The 16900-nt window shown below is 36.9% G+C and overlaps 2 protein-coding genes across 4 annotated transcripts; one reads left to right on the top strand and one right to left on the bottom strand.

Annotated features, from left to right (window-relative positions):
- The first annotated feature begins 311 nt into the window (after positions 1 to 311).
- Positions 312 to 3204, top strand: LOC104107439 (uncharacterized). Its single transcript, XM_070186156.1, has 2 exons — positions 312 to 2507; positions 2583 to 3204. The coding sequence occupies exons 1-2, from the start codon at positions 447 to 449 to the stop codon at positions 3012 to 3014; spliced, it is 2493 nt and encodes an 830-aa protein (XP_070042257.1). The 5' UTR covers positions 312 to 446; the 3' UTR covers positions 3015 to 3204.
- Positions 3205 to 4039: 835 nt separating this feature from the next.
- LOC104114273 (uncharacterized) lies at positions 4040 to 15970 on the bottom strand. Of its 3 annotated transcripts, none has more exons than XM_070186160.1 (14): positions 15706 to 15970; positions 14405 to 14486; positions 12690 to 12793; positions 12396 to 12522; positions 10384 to 10478; positions 9018 to 9141; positions 8760 to 8840; positions 8424 to 8522; positions 7933 to 8091; positions 7783 to 7834; positions 7562 to 7638; positions 5458 to 5502; positions 4973 to 5149; positions 4040 to 4869 (listed from the first exon to the last, which is right to left on the bottom strand). In XM_070186160.1, exons 1-14 carry the CDS (start codon positions 15741 to 15743, stop codon positions 4420 to 4422), a joined length of 1710 nt encoding a protein of 569 aa, XP_070042261.1. In that variant the 5' UTR covers positions 15744 to 15970; the 3' UTR covers positions 4040 to 4419. The 3 variants fall into 3 exon arrangements, with proteins under 3 accessions (XP_070042261.1, XP_070042262.1, XP_070042263.1); XM_070186161.1 differs by lacking the exon at positions 15706 to 15970 and adding an exon at positions 14936 to 15150; XM_070186162.1 differs by lacking the exon at positions 15706 to 15970 and adding an exon at positions 14619 to 14639.
- Between the last annotated feature and the right edge of the window lie 930 nt (positions 15971 to 16900).

The raw sequence follows: 16900 nt of genomic DNA, 5'->3' as shown, positions 1-16900 counted from the left end.
TTTAGCTCTTTTAACAATTTTTTCTAATATTATCTTTTTAAGTCACGCATTTTTATTTTTATTTTTATTTTTTGCAATAGGCCGTTTATCCAGAATAGTGAAAAACTCTGTTGCCAAACTTAAAAGCAGAGGAGCCAAACAAACAAACAGCAGAAACTTGAAAAACTAACTTCCTTGAAAAAATAGCGGAAAGAGACGCAACTTAACGTTTGTCTTTCCTCCTCATTTCCACAAAACTTAAACGTGTACTCCAAGCTCAGTTTCTTTTCTCTGTCTCTCTCTACATATATATAAACTATTTTTATCAACACATTAACACAACATTCTCTCCTTCAAACCTCAACTCCTTCATGTCATAAGTGCTACTTTCTCGAGTTTTTTCCCTAACGAAATTTACCATTGTATAGCCAAAATTTCAATCTTTCTTGGTCCAAAAAAAGAGAAAAATGGATCGTAGATCATCGATAGAGAGCGAAGGAAGTGTTCATTTAGAGATAAATGAACTTAATGGAAGGTTAAGTATGACAGAAAGTGGAGGTCCAACAATCTTTGAACCTCAAAGTCCAATGGAGACAAAGAACAGCAGCACAACAAATTCTGTTTCTCCGAAAAGACCAACGATTCGTGCACCGGAGAAAAAGATTACCCTTTTTGCTCTGAGGTTAGCAGTGCTTGAAAAAGCAGCAACTGGACTAGGAACACTTGGTTTCATATGGGCAACAGTTGTTCTTCTCGGCGGTTTTGCTATCACTTTGAATACATCAGATTTTTGGGTCATAACTACTATACTGTTAATAGAAGGAACAAGAATCTTTAGTAGGAGTCATGAGCTTGAGTGGCAACACCAAGCAACATGGTCTATTGCTGATGTTGGAATCAGTAGCTTTCGCGCGATCAAATCCAGCACAAGAACCATTGTCAATGCTGCTAAAGCAATATTCAAGCCTATTTCTGATGTTACAAAGGGAAGCAGGCATGTTAACAACAGAGAAATTGCAAGGAATTCACAGTGGAATAAGCAGAAGCAGCCAACTCGAACGTGGACTAGTTCTGAGGTTCCTCTGCTTCCATATGCGAGATGGATGTTCGTAGCAAGAAATGTTAGCAAAATGCTGTATTGGCTCCAAATACTATCTGCAACAGCATGTTTGGTGCTATCATTAATGAAGCTTGTATTAAGGAACTTTGGTGAAGTGGCCAAAGGAGATACCGATAAGAGGAATAGGAAAAGTGCTCTACTTATATTCTATTCTCTCGCCTTCACGGAGGCATTGCTTTTTCTCTTGGAAAAAGCCTATTGGGAATGGAAGATCAACTTTTGTAGTCTGTTGGAGAAGGTGAATAAAGAGTGTGAATTGGGGCCATCAGGTATGACTTCAGTCAGAAGGTTTTTTTATGATGCTTATTCGAAAAGTGTTAATGGGAGCATATTTGATGGTCTAAAGATGGATATGGTTTCATTTGCTATTGAACTCTTAGCCTCTAACTCACCTGATGAGCAACTCATCGGTGCTAAAATCTTGCGAAAACTTGCTACGAGTCCACGGTTTTGTGATGACACACTTCAGAAGATTGGAACAAACATAGTAGTAATGGAAAGGTTGGTTGAGATGCTGAATTGGAAAGACATACAAGAAGAAGAGTTAAGGCTATCAGCAGCAGAGATTATATCAAAGCTTGCTGGTAAAAAGCAAAATTCTCTTCGTGTCGCGGGTATACCTGGTGCTATGGAGTCCATATCTTCACTTCTCCAAATCAGCAGAGGGCCTACTGGAGCAAATGATGAAATATGTGAAAAGAGAATCATCTTTGACAATGAAAATTATGGATTTTGGACATTCAATCATTTGGGGCTGCTGATTTTAAAGAAACTTGCTCGCGACCACGATAACTGTGGAAAAATAGGCAATACTAGAGGTCTTCTGCCCAAAATTATAGAGTTCACACAAGCAGGAGAGAGATTACTAAGAGATGAATCAGCAACACCAACGCAGATGTTGACACTAAAACGATCTCTTCAGGTCGTAAAGATGTTGGCGAGCACAGCAGGCGCCACAGGTAAAGAGCTAAGGAGAGAGATTTCAGAAATAGTTTTCACTATTAGCAACATTAGGGACTTATTAAGATATGGGGACAGACAGCCTACTCTACAACACTTGGGAATAGAGATCTTGAAAAGTCTTGCATTAGAAGATGATGCAACAGAGAGAATTGGAGGCACGGGCGGAATCCTTAAGGAGTTGTGCAACATTTTCCTCAAGGAGTCCATACCTAACAATCATGGTCAAGTAAGAAGTGCAGCAGGAGAAGCACTAGCTATGCTGGCACTTGAAAGCAAGAACAATTGCCATAGGATATTGAAACTCAAGGTCACTGGAAAGCTCGTCGAAGCATTGGAAGTTCCAGTGCTTCGAGTAAATGCAGCAAGAATCTTGAGAAACTTATGTGTCTACAGTGGATCAGGTTACTTTGAAGAATTGAGGGAACTTGCTGTTGCAGGACCAACTGTAAGTACCATACAAAAACTTATTCATTCAGTTCCTAATAGTATACTGCAGGTTAATTGAATTTTGTCTTTTCAGGTACTCAAAGCAATAATGACAGAGGAAAACAAGTTACAGGAAGTAATGATGGGAGTAGGTGCACATATATTCAAGTTTATAACACCAGAAGAGTCGAGCATCATGTTCCAGAGAGCGAAAATTCAAGAAGCTGAATTGGCTGCAAAACTTGTTGAGATTCTTAGGAAGCATCAACATCCATCAATTAAGGTTCCAAGAATTAGGAGGTTTGTCATAGAGTTGTCGATCTGGATGATGAGAGATAAAAGAACAAACATTCAAGTGTTCAGAAATCTGGGAATGAATAAGGAAGTGGAGTACATTATAGAAACTACGTCAGAGCTAGAGAGCTTTAATGTTTTCTCAGGAACAGTTGGAATGAATCGACACACTGTGACTATTCATGCGCTGGTTGATACTGCAATAAAGTTGTTGGCTGGGGAAAAGGAATGACAGAAACATCAACAGTTATTGCACAAACACTGTTTCAGGTTAATAATACTTTAGCCATTCAAATCCAATACTGTTGTAAATATTTAAGTATATGGTAGAGCCTTCTTTTTCTCTAATTTAACATTATTATGTAGAGAGCTATTACAGAAACATTTCATAAGTTACAGTAATATATTGTAATTCACAACAAGTTCCGCTGCTGTTTATTTTTATACTGCTTTTACTTGACAGAGCAAAGTATAAAGATGGCAAAGATCCAGCCAAAATTTGCCAGGCAAACGACCACATTTTGTGTTTAGTATCAATTTTTGGCAGATGAGAGCAAGCATAAATGTCCAACATCTGAGAAATGTTCTGAGGAATCTTTATACTCATTATGCCCTTCACTTTTGGCACAAAACGTAGTTGAAGTACACAACAGTAGACAATTTAAAAAGTTCAAGGATATGCTGACCATTAAATCTCTTTGACAAATGTGGGAGCGGACGATGAAAGTAGTAACATAGGGTTCAACACTGTTTTGATAAATTAGTAATTTGTTGGAAACAAAAACTTCCATTAGATTGAGACATAATTGATTGATTGATCGATTAAATGACAAAAAGCTATGTGGTGCAGTTCCAAATTACTTCTAGCAGATAAGCATTCCTTACCTGCTTGAAGATAATGTTTTGTTTATCCAATCCAGAGAAAAAGAATTAACTTAAATAGCCGGCAACCCAACTATTTAACTAATTGAGTAAGAGTAATAGTTAGTGTAAGTATAATATATGTATAATCCGTATGTAATTTATATAACCGTGTACCATCAGTGTACCTATGTATACCGCTAGGAAAAAGTAAATCGTAAATCCAGTTGCCTATTTGTAAAGATCCCAAAAGAGAATACTTCAAATAAATAGCATCGACACTGACAGATTTTCAGAGTTCTAAAAAGTAAAAGCATGTTTCCATGTTGAAAATATGAGATGTGTTCCATTTGTATACAATACACAAACACTATAAAACTGAATAAAATAGAGAAATTTGAGTGCTAACAATTGCAAGATTGTCATGAAAAAATTGTGCACATCACCTGTACATCTACTTAACACATTTTGGTAATCCATAATTTACAACAAACAATGGGCCTATGAGCCTAATTTCTTCACATTGGGAATACATATACAAGCTGAATCACTTGTACCAAACAAGGAAAACCTATGCCCCCCCCCCCCCCCCCCCCGCCCAATTTCCCACAACCACCTGCCACAACTTACCAGCCCCTGACAGAAAGTACAAATATTTACTCCCCCAAAAAATGTACATCCAGCAAACAGCAAATTTCTATAACCGCTATAACTTTTTCTGCTAGGCGTAATCCATTCCAAGTGTTTTCTTTGTAAAAAAGTCAATCCTCTAACCATTATCTGTTCTTGAAGAAGTTGAGATCCCAACGACGCAACAAACCATCCATGATATTACTTGTTGGGTTCTTTACAACGGTCACAGTGGCTTTAGTACCATCAACCACGTCAACATTGGACGAACTTTGATTGCTGATGGACGTGTCACGATGAGAAGACGCCCCATTGCTTTTCACTTCTTTCGCCAATAAAGTACTGTTAGCTGGAGTTGCTGATACTTTATCAGTATCTTGAACTTCGACTTTGGCGTCTGAATCATGTCCATTAGAAACTATGGCACTAGCACTAATTTCTTTCGATGGAGTACATTGCTTTGTAGAAGCTGACTCCTCTTTACTGTCCTGCAAAGGTTGAGGAAGTTCTTCGACAACTTTTGAGGACACTTGCTCGGCAGGGGGAGGTTTTACCTCCAAGTCTTTTAAAGACTCGAGTACTGCTTTCATTAACATCTGATATTTTGTCAACGGACAAAAGGTCAAATAGTGAAAGAATAGAAAGAATACTGAAGCCTACAATTAAGCGACTAAATCCTGTAAACCTCAACGTACTTACCCTTTCTTCTTCCTCCACATTACTAGGAAAATCTGCCAAACTATCAAGTGAGTATTCCACATAGTCATCATCATCTATTGATGCAGGAACATTGGGACCAAACGGGTCACCATTGGAAAGTTCAAAGCTGATCATTTTTGAAGATGATGGGACAGAGTCGGTTCCAGTACCTTCTTCCTGGAGAAAAATATGTATGAAACTATGAATTAGTTGAAGTAGCAGAAATTACTTTTGCCCAGCCATACGAACATTTCAAAATCGAAAAATTAATACAGGCATCTTTTGTCAAACTCTATTGGGAGGCCGAATCGCCAAAGAAACATGAAAGCATATCCATAAATTCTTGAAGCAGACTAATTCCTTCCAGTTAAAGTGGATATTTCAGGTGATTGATTTTATGGAAGAACATTCGGGGAATATAAGCATTTTAAGAAAGTTTTCCTTGTTAAAATCTCCATAAATAATTCCGAAATTTGTGGAATTACCTGGTCTTCAGTCTGGTTATCCTGCGCAGATATGTCAGACGGGACCTGAACCAATTGAAATAAACAAGAATGAGACAGAAAACATAGGATAGACTTTTTCATGAGTAAGCACGGTTTTTTGTAGACATGCAACAGAGATGATTTGATTAACTTAGCAGACGGTAGATATGCAATAGAGATTTACTAGAAAGGTTTCTCATGACAGATCTATACTCTCATATCTATGTTTCTCACCACGTAGACACACAGAAGCCTAAAGCACTCGAATCCAACCAGACGCATTAACTGGGGTTAGCGCAGTTCATGGTTGAAAATGTATAAAGAGCCAAAAAAAAAAAATATTTTATCCTCAGCATTTCTCTGTTTTGATCTCATCCTCCTTTCCCCATCCACCATCCTGGGATTAACCCTGTAGACACTTACCCCTTCCCTTCCCTTTCTGTCACCCACTCACCCCTAACTGTCCCCTTTAAAGTAGCTTCTTGCCTTTGATCACTCCTTTTCCATCACAAAAATCCTCAGCAGCACGGATCTCCCCCTAAACTTCTTCTTCCAAGACAAAATGAAATATCATTCAACCTTGAATGGAATTTTCTCAACAGAGGGGGTGGGATGATTCCTGTCCAGTCACTAGCCCTGCAATTGCCACAATCTCCTTGCCACTATGGTAATGACTTGGGCATGTCTAGCTGCCATATCTTAACTTGGGGAAAAAATCACCTCTGAATTGTTAAAGGAGAAGCTTGAATTTCAACCCAAAGGAGGCACCTTGGATGAAATTCTTGTTCTTCCTTTGCACCAACTTCTATGTGACGAGACCAAGACTCGTTACCACTAGAACTAACAACGGCACCAAGCGGCAGGAGATCGATTGAAACGGCAGGCCAACCGACCCTCTCCACCCCACCCCCACCCCCACCCCCACCCCTAAAAAACTCCCCTAACTACCTATCTACCCATGTACATAGCTTGATCAGAGGTCAAGATTGTGGTGCGAAGAAGCAATCTGAATTGAATATAACTAGTGAAGGAAAGGGGAATAATAGGAAAGCTTTCTTTTTTCACCAAAAGAACGGCATAGAAACGGAAATATTGGCAAAGAAAAGTAAAAGATCTGGGGAAGGAGTAGCTGTGTAACGATTGCAGATCCAGAGGCGAGAGCAGAAGAAAAGCAAAAGATCTGGGGAAGGAGTAGCTGTGTAACGATTGCAGATCCAGAGGCGAGAGCAGAAGGGGAACATGAGATTGTCTACAATAGAGATTAGAGCATGAGGAAGTAGTGGCAAGGAAAAGCAAAGTCTCCTTATGCAAAAATAATAATAATAATAATTAAATAAATAAATAAATAAAGTTTAATGCACAATGTAGTGGACACAAGTTAAGCAAATAGTGGGGTCAGGTCGTGCATTGTCGTATGTCACAGAAAGGAAAGCACAGTTCTATAAACCAACTGAGGTAAAGAAGTTCCATAGAAATGGGTGTATAGAGAAAAAACATCCTATGAATGCAAAAGTTCTTTTGACTATGCTATGTAACATATGGGTCACATCAGAATATATTTTGAATCAGCCAATTCTATAATTTCAAAGAAAGCAAAGGGAAATTGCAGATTTCAACTAACATGCATTTGGTTACAAGCATGTATGTCGTAACTGTTGAATTGTGTGAACATCTCATCTAAAAGTTTAAGCTGCTAGAGAGAGCACACTTTTATATATTTATATCTTCAATACGTCTCCTCACATGTTGGCCTGATTATTTCGCACCGATCAAGCACATCGAAATTCTTTTTAATACTTGGTGGAGGTGATACTTGAATCCAAGACCTTATACCATGTTGAATTGTGAGACCATATTATCTAAAATGTTAAGTTACTACAAAAATCTCATTCTTAATATTATATCTTCAACAGTCAGTAACTACACATTTCCACCTGCTCTTTTCAACTCTGACAAGTTATTCAAGCATACATGTCCGTGTATAAATTTCTTTTCCATCACTTGAGTTTCTCCTCTTAAAACCCCCAAACTTTTCCGTAATAGAATTGAGCTCATGCCATCTATTTTACCAACCAAAGCAACAACTTGAAGGTTTTTCTGTTACCTCTGTCCGACTCATGGGTCTTTTGGAGCGAACCTGCTTTATTACATCTTCAGTGCTACTAGTTGGTGCAGCTGCAACTGATAACAAATTAAACATGAATAACAGTCGATATTTGTATAGCATGAAGAATCAACATAAAACCCGTTCTCCCCTTCTCTAAGATAAAAATTTGGAGGAAATGAAACAGCTGCTGGAAATAAAAGAGAAGAAAAGACTAATACCATCATGGACATCATCCATAAAGTCAACTTCATGGACTGTACTCCAACTGCCCTGGAAATAATTAGAGTTTGAATCCAATGAGTTATTAGCCTAACTCAGCAGTTTCCACGCACTTGAACCAATAATGACATGGATTCATAGAACTATACCTTGCCAAAATAATCTTGTGGCATGTCAAAGAATGCACCCCCTGCTTCATCCTCTGGTGGTTGCAAAACATTGTTGAAGAAGATACTTATAGAATCAAAATAAAACTGTGGACGTGGAGAGTTGTGATCACCCTCAAATTTTATAATATTCTTGTCCCCCTGCCAACATTAAGTTCACTAAACAATAAGAAACAAGATGGGATATACTGGCATATGTCATTTCTGGACAAACAGCAATAAATACCAGTTACAAGAATGAAAAGTGTTATAAAACACAAAGTTAACTGCTACATAGCGCATAAAGGAGCATAGCACTAAAGAACTGGCGTTCTAAACCCAGAGATCCACTTCAAGAAGAAAAAGAAACATTTGACATGCCTTTACACCCATAAAGTCTGTAAAATTAAGAACAAAAGAAAAAAAGACTATCCAATTCTTTCCTTTTTCTCCTTTTTTCCCGGAAGGGGGGAGGGGGTAAATTAGACAGTTACCATGTACGCCTCAAATACACGATCAGAGTGATGGGGCTGTATAAAATCATCATCAACAGCATGACCCAGTAAAACAGGGACAAAGCATGACTTTGCCACCTACATAAAATTTAGCATAAAGAAACGATCAAAGATGGTCAATAAAATTGTTTAAAAAAATAAATGAAACTATCACTTCCAAAAACGTTACACCAAAAAAAACTTGATACTAATAGGAAAACTTCCTACAGTATCTTCACTTACACACTGTTCTATTTCTCAATTGCTGAAGGTTGTCAAACATAAAAAAGTCATATTATCAGAACTCATACGTAAAACACCTTCCAGAGGAAATACCTTAATTGTGTTCAACTCGGTTATGTCAAACTTCGCCTTTTTTAAAACCGCTCTGCGCATATATTGGATTGCAAACTTTACCTAAAATAACAGGAAAGGAGGAAGCTTAGAAAGAGCAATGAATTAGGAAGAAAACAGAACAAAAGAAGGCCACTCCTTCAGTTGCAAAGAGAAAATATGAGAATAACCCAAGAAAAGAACACAGAAAGTACATTTCAAAATGCACCAGATAAAAATATTTCAACTATAAAACTTTACAGTGAACTTGGGCAGCCGGATTTTGTAAGTGTCTACAAGTTCCATCATCAAATCAACCAAATCAGAGAAGGGGCTGTCTAAAACCATTCCAGCAATGGATGGATCCTCAGCACCGTACATGAGGCTGCAAAGTCGATGTATAAATCAGTCACTTTAATACGGCTACCAGTGACGCACAATGTTATAGGTATATACCTGACCATATACAGCAAAAAAAAAAGGTAGAGAGATTGCAAGCGCATGCAATCTGTCAAGTCAAACTGATTACCGGAAGTTAATCGATATGTTAGCTCGCTAGAAAAAGAAACCCTTTCTCGTAACAAATAATTAACTAGCCAAAAAAGGAAAACCTTTCTCGTAACAAATAAGAAACTCTTTGAGACTGAAGGCTTAATCTTGCGCATGAAATATCCCATCTTCTCTTGATATACCAAATAAAAAATAATATTTCTCATCTAATGTGAAACTTAGCAGATCAAGACCAATTTTGACTATTCATCTGTTACGCTTGATGACTACTACTTTTTGGCCAAACAAACCTTTCTTGTGCTTAAGGGGGCAAGAACGACGTGAATGGTTTAGCCATACAAATTTATGATCCTAAAATACTAAATTTAAGTATGTGTTGAACGTGCTAAATGGTAGTAAGATAAATGATCTTACTACTCTTATCACAAAAAAAATGTTGTGATCCTAAAACACGGGATTTAATATGTTTTGGAAAATTTTGCATTTCTCTTGTCTCATCCATTAACTTGCCTCATTGTGTTGTGCCTACGGCGAAGCTTGTGTATGCCTAAGAGCTGTACACACAGTCTTGGCTCCCTAAAGCCTCACAACATCATAGCACAAGATATTTTGAATTTAAATATTCTTACTAGTACACAGTGAAAATCTTTTCAGCTAGATCCAACTTTAGATTGCTATAGGCTTACATCAAAATGATAATATACCAAATTAACCAGGTATGGATGTCAAAGAACTACAACTAAACAATTTTCTATCTTTTTGTGGATTCAGCATGCCTTCAACATCTATAAAATTTGTTGCACTTTCTTTTTGGGCCATCTGAAAGGCAACAACCAGTACTTTTACTCCAACATAAAAAAATCCACCAGTGTTTCTTATATAAGAAAAACAATGAAGGCAAGTTTCACAGAATTAAAACTGAGGAAAGCGGCTCCAAGTCTTTTTTTGAAATGGAAAAGCGGCTCCAAGCCTTTTATTTCCCTGGTTCTTCAACAATACAGATCACCAGCAGGTTATTCCACTTGCTAGTTAACCCTCCTTATGCCAAGAATCTGTATGCAAAACAGTGTATATGGATGCAGCAGGATCAACAAAAAAAGCAAAGAAATTAGAGTACCTAGTAACTGCACCCATTGAACGACCCCACAAGCCAATCAAAGAAACATTGCCATCTGTCCGCAGATATTCAACCACAGCTCTGAGATCATCCTTCTGAGAAACAGACCAAAAAAATGTCAAAATTCATTAACAATAGAAGGCAACAACAACGGGCAGTTGTTGGTAACAAGTTGTAACTCAACAAGACATCCCAGCAAAAGCAGAAGATTCTGACACATAGATCATGGCTCAGATTAACATATCACCCCCCCCCCCCCCCAAAAAAAAAAATCTCCTTCATACCCAGCCCACCCTCACCCAGCTTGTCTGTAAGAGCATTTAGGTACTTGTAATTTCACTGATATGCCATATTTAAAAGAAAAAATAACTTCAGCTTCTTTTGCATATTATAGAGTATAGGCAAAAAAGAATACGACTGTCTGTAAAAAGTAGGTGAAGGTTACAAGAAGACAAGATTTCAATGACATAATCCTCGCTTTCTTACCACCATCCATCAGGTAAGCAGACAATAAACATGTTCCAGCACAAAATACAATATGCAGCATTATTTGAAATAGCATCCACCATAACAACATGGCTTCAGCTAAGACACTGGCGGATTTATAGGCAAAATTATGGGGCACGTGAACCTATGGTCTTTCCGCAAACTTAGATATTTTATATACATATTTTCTAAAATTGGTATTGTTGAGTTGTCCCACATCGGTGGGATTTGAGGTCTTTGGTCTCCTTATATGGTTTTGGGCAATCCTCACCTCATAAGCTAGCTTTTGGGGTTGAGTTAGGCCCAAGGTCCATTTATCATGGTATCAGAGCCAGGCACATCCCAATTATTGTTACCGATGTTGGGCCCCCATTTATGTTGTTCACGCTCCAGTTTGCAAGTCTGGGCGTGAGGGGGGGTGTTGAGTTGTCCCATATCGGTGGAATTTGAGGTCCTTGGTCTCCTTATATGGTTTTGGGCAATCCTCACCTCATAAGCTAACTTTTGGGGTTGAGTTAGGCCCAAGGTCCATTTATCAGGGATAATATTAATTGTTGGCACCCAGTGGCGGAGCCAAGATTTTTATTAAGGGGAGTCAAAATAAAAAGAAATAAACTCACCAAGAAGTCAAGGGGTGTCATTATATATATATATATATATATATATATATATATATATATATATATATATATATTTATTTATTATTTTTTATTTTAAATTACCAAATTAAACAGTGTAATTTTCTGACGAAGGGATGTCGGTTGACACCCCTTGGATGAATGTGGCTCCGCCACTGTTGGCACCCATGCTCCAAGAAGGTAGAATGGTACTTGGTTAAAGGTTGAGTTATTTACCAAGAGGATACACCCTTATTTTTTAGTAGTGCACTCATGTACTAGAAATCCTAGATCCGCCTCTGGCTAGACAGGCACCAAAAGTTCATCCAATATATAATTAGAACAAATATATTAACATTCATTATAATAGGGCCAAAAGATGAATAATTTCAGAAAGAGAAAGTCAACAAACTTCAATTCACTAACACGCCACAAGCACAAAAAGAAAAAGGAAGACAAAAGTAGAAAATAAATCAGAACATGTTTTTAACCAACTAATCAAGCCACATATTTTCTAACGAGATACTAAGCCTCATATTCTGAGATATAACTTCTTATCACTTCCATTATCTATTTATGCTGTCCATATTTGTAAACATTGCATAAAGAAAACTGTAAACAGCACTGACTTATAAAAAAGGAGAAGAAATAGATAAACAATGTCAGCTATGGTACCAAAAGCTAAGGCATTATATTTCAGGCTTATCAGTTGCGGATGAGGAAACAATTTTGTCTCTATTTTTTACAAGACCCTGCACAGCAAATCTCAAATAATGCTTTAGACTTAACAACTAATCACCTTCTCTAAAGTATTTTAAGATAGAATAGGCACAGGCAGCATTTATCCAATAACTTATCAACAGGTCTAAGCTTTCATTTGAATCTCAAATAGAATAATCAGCTACTCACTTCATTCCACCCCAATGTAACGTGCTCGCCTCCAGAAATTCCAGATCCAGAGAAGTCAAGGGTGAAAACAGTTATGTTTAGTGGCAATAATATAATAGCAGCTTCACTGGCATCTGCTCTACATCCGCTGCCAAAGGATCATCCAAAACAACTTTTTAGCAAAGAAAACTATTAAATGAAGTCAAAATATAAATAAATAAAAAAGTTCTTCTCCGTATAATCGCTGCATCAAAGGAAAAGTACAGTAATTTTCTAGCGTAAAAACAGGAAGAGTACTACTTAACCTTCACTAACCTGTTTCCATGACAGTAAATCACACAAGGCAGTAGCTTTCCTTCTGGACGAATAAGAGGCATATAATGGGTACATTTAAGAGCATCATCCCTACTATTTTTAACCTGCAAATCAGTAAGGCCATTAAAGTTAAAATGACTAAATAGTAACTCGAAATACAGAGAAAAGGTGAACTGTTCAATAACATTAGCAATGACCTAAAGAGTTTATAAATAAGTCTTTAAAAAAAGTATACTGTCTATAACAACTTAAACACTCAGATGAGGTAGTCACACAATCCATCATGGTATCAGAGCGCATGCAGAGGTTGTAAGTTCAAGTCTCACCGCAATCCATTTCACAAGCTTGGTCCAATAACAAAAATAGTAAAAACTATAGCTTTTATATTAGGTAACCACACAATTCTTCGGAGTCCATATAAACAAACAAATAAAAGGGCAGTCCGGTGCACTAAGCTCCCACTATGCGCGGTTGCGCCAAGGCTCCCCTTCATAACAAGCAAATACAAAGACCACAAACAAAAAGACAAGATCAACCTCTATTAATTTCCTATAGCCATAAGTGAAGGATTGAACTTTTTTCCTGAAATGATTTTTGTAATCTTTTAATAAGGATCTCATGGTGTGCTTTCTCCTTGTTGGCATGACATGTTGATGATTATCGGGAAAGCCTCACATAAAGGGAGTCAACAGATAATCTTTGCTTCCGAAAGTTAACTCTTGCCCCCACCCACTTCAATTTACATGTTTTAACAGAAATCTGCCAACTCTTCGCGTAAGGCAGTTCCATGTGGCATCATGATGCGATCGCTTCTCCATTCCCCAGCTCCGCACAGTATTTCTCTGTTATGACTTTACTCCATAAAGCATGTTCCTCTTTGGACATTACTTATAGCAATTGTCGTGTTGCTTCTCAACACATCATTCTAGAGAATAGCATGCCTCTTTATCTGTCAGGTTCTACAACCTAATTATGAAGAGCAGAGGGATTTAACACAGTTCCCATGGATATTGATGTTACAAAATAGTATTCAGATTTTTTCTTTCCATTGGTCAAAATTAACAAAGTAAAAAGTTCCAGCTATTAAGTTTTGCTTATATTCGTTGTTTTATGAACATCACTTTATATTTGAATACATACAACAATAACAACAACAACAACAACAACAACAACAACAACAACAACAACCCAGTAATAATCCCACTAGTGGGGTCTGGGGAGGGTAGAGTGTACGCAGACCTTAACCCTACCCCGGAGGGGTAGAGAGGCTTATATTTGAATACATAAGTCTGAAAATTGATCAGATAACTATGATTCTTTGTTTTGCTCCCATTATAATATTAGATCTGTCTCTACTTGATCAACTATCAACCTATTTCATATTAGTAAATGTACTTCATTATCACTTTCTAGTTTTCCAACGTCAACTGTCTCATATTAGTTCTCCAACTCATTACTTGGTTATTAACAACACAGAGCCAAATAAAGAATACACGTAAACACGGCTAAAGAAATACATAGTCTATTCAATGAGTAGATAAAATATTTTTTGATAACTAATACCAGCTCTGGGAAACATAAACAGAAAATATATGAACTAGTAAATAAATTAATTGGAAATAGTCTATTTAATGAGTAAATAAAACATTGACATGACCTAAATTTCAGAGAAAAATAACTGAAAATAACAGGATATTAATTACCAACGCACTCACCTCCAGATCCTTCCTTTGGTACCATTTCCTTTTAAGCATGAATTCTTCATCTAGTAGGTCATTTTTAGGATCATACTCAGCCCTGCAATACACAGGAAGTAGAGTCGTTAGTTTAAGATTAGCATCTATTATAGCACAATAATTAGAAGAAGAAAATGGGTATAGGTCAGTTGTCAAGGCATGTTATAAGGAACTCAATTATCTTGGCAGTAACCTCAATTATCTTGCTTAGAAACAGATATTTCGCTGCTTCAAGCCCCTTTCCAAATCCCAGTGTAAAAAGAGTAAAAGTTCCTCCAGGTAATTTCTGGAAATACCCTTTCCAGAGTTAGTTCTTTCGTGTACCACAATGGATGAATCAGAAACCTAAGTCTAAGAAACATCTCCTCCTTTATATTCTTAGGTTCAGAATTGACAACGGAAATTGGAAAGAAAATGAGATACACAAAATTTCAAAAGAAATTTCATAAACTGAAAAGAGGATTCCCACTATATGACATGGATATGTACTAAATATGAAGTCTTCATCACCTATCAACATGCTTGCATTCCATAAATAGCACGATAATGTAGCTCTTTTAGTTTCTTCCCTCGGGAAAAGCAATACTAAGAGATACTTCCAAATTCCAAATTATAGAAACACGCCTTAAACACACAGTCATTAGTCTCAATGGCGGATCCAATCAAAAGATGCACTGTTCAATATCAAATAAAGAGGAAAGGCAATACATTTCACAAATTTTGCAAAATCACTTGCAGAATTTTCATTTGTTTGGATTAAAAACGCTATATTTCAAGTCTCGAACGTATATCAGGCCCTAAATAAACACAAACAAATGACCTGTCAATTTCAAAATTTTAAGGAAATTCAGCACTTGAGTGATTATGATTTACACCTAACTTTTCTGCACATGAAGTACAAAACAATAACTCCTAAGATCAAGAAACCTAAACCAGACAAGTACACAATAAAGAGAAGCATAAAAAGTAGACCCCCACATCCCCAAATTCTCCAGATAACCCCACATCAAATTAAAACTAACCCACGTCATAATTTGGGAAAAAGATTCAAACTTTACAAACATAAACACAAAAGCAAATATACTTTGCATAGGTCTTACAATTTCAATTAGCAAAGTAAGACACTACACTAAATAGAAAACCCCCACATCAAATTAGAACTAACCCACATCAGAATTTGGGATAAAGATTCAAACTTTACAATATTTGCATACTGTAGCAATTAAAACTAGCAACAAAAATAATTGCAAAATTGGAAAAGGGGTTTATCAAGATCATACCTTGGGGGTCGAATAATAAAGTTGACAAGTTGTTCCATAAGATTTAGGTAATTCAAGATCTTCTTTCTCTCTCCCAAATAGGAAAGTGTTTTATGATTAATTTTGTTAAATATAAGATGTGTTAGAGGGCGGAAATTTTAGGGAAGAAATGAAGAAGCACTATTTTGGGGGGAGGGGGGTTAATGTTTTGTTCTTCTTTTTTTTTTTTCCTCAGAAGAAGAAGAAAACGAGAAAAGAGCGGCCTTTGGCACTTTGGTTGGTTGCATTGGACTCCATTTTGCATTTGATACTTTGCACACAAAATCAAAAAAATTCGCCAACCGTGTGTCATGTCATCCAACTCCTATCACGTGTGTCTTCACGTTATTCTTAAGAAAAATTTATTACTCCTTTTTGCTTTGTCAAATGATAGAGTAGCTTAAAAAAGTGATTTTTTTACCTTAAATAGTTAAAGTTGTCCCGCTCATGACTTTTGACTTGTTTTAAATAGTTTTTTATTTATTTTAATTATTTTTTAATTTTGTCAAACACCGAAAAAAACTAAAAAGACTTTAAAAACTAATTTGACCTGTAATAAAAGTCAATTCAAATACCCTCAAAATTTTTAGAGTAGAAAGACCCATGCTTGTAAAACAATTCTTGAATTCAATGATTGATAACTTAATCTTTATTAGATTGTTTACCCGAAAAATCGGATAAAGTTGAATTTATGTATGGTTCTAAGGGCAAGTAGATTCTTCTGATATGAAAATAACAATGCACGTATTTATGTTGCAAAAATAGAAGATGATGAACAAAGATATTAGGTGAGCTTTTTAAAGATAAACACAATGAATTCTTAATCCCAGTGAAAAAGGTGTCTTCTATTACAAACTCTCCTGGCTTTTATAGCCAAGGATTGCTACTTTACCTATAGCAACATGATGGAATAAATATACTAGTGGAGGACCCATGATGGTATGTCCCCTCCTTAATTCCAGCAGAGATTCTCTCCTTTGGTGCGGTTGTAACAGCTTTTGTCTGTGAACTCGATACCGCCTCGAGCTCGATACCGGATCGGAACCTCGGCCTTGATTTCGAGCTAGGTGATCACTTTCGGGCATCAATGTTCGGGACCTGTATCGACCGATGTTAACTCGTTCGATTCGAGCGCCCGGGCTCGACGCCCCCATCTCGAAATACGCTCGGAGGTCTC

Source organism: Nicotiana tomentosiformis, chromosome 9, assembly GCF_000390325.3.
Source record: "Nicotiana tomentosiformis chromosome 9, ASM39032v3, whole genome shotgun sequence".
In the NCBI taxonomy this organism is placed as follows: Eukaryota; Viridiplantae; Streptophyta; class Magnoliopsida; order Solanales; family Solanaceae; genus Nicotiana; species Nicotiana tomentosiformis.
Note: the sequence above shows the minus strand (reverse complement) of the source record. Positions and strands in the feature narration are given on the sequence as shown.

Bases quoted from the DNA above. Each gene is read 5' to 3' on its own strand.
- LOC104114273 (XM_070186160.1), bottom strand. From the start codon at position 15,743: ATGGAACAACTTGTCAACTTTATTATTCGACCCCCAAG. The intron at 14,487-15,705 runs GTATGATCTTGA...TGTGTATTGCAG, and splicing joins TTTATTATTCGACCCCCAAG to GGCTGAGTATGATCCTAAAA. The intron at 7,835-7,932 runs GTATAGTTCTAT...AATTATTTCCAG, and splicing joins CACAAGATTATTTTGGCAAG to GGCAGTTGGAGTACAGTCCA.
- LOC104107439 (XM_070186156.1), top strand. From the start codon at position 447: ATGGATCGTAGATCATCGATAGAGAGCGAAGGAAGTGTTCATTTAGAG. The intron at 2,508-2,582 runs GTAAGTACCATA...TTGTCTTTTCAG, and splicing joins TTGCTGTTGCAGGACCAACT to GTACTCAAAGCAATAATGAC.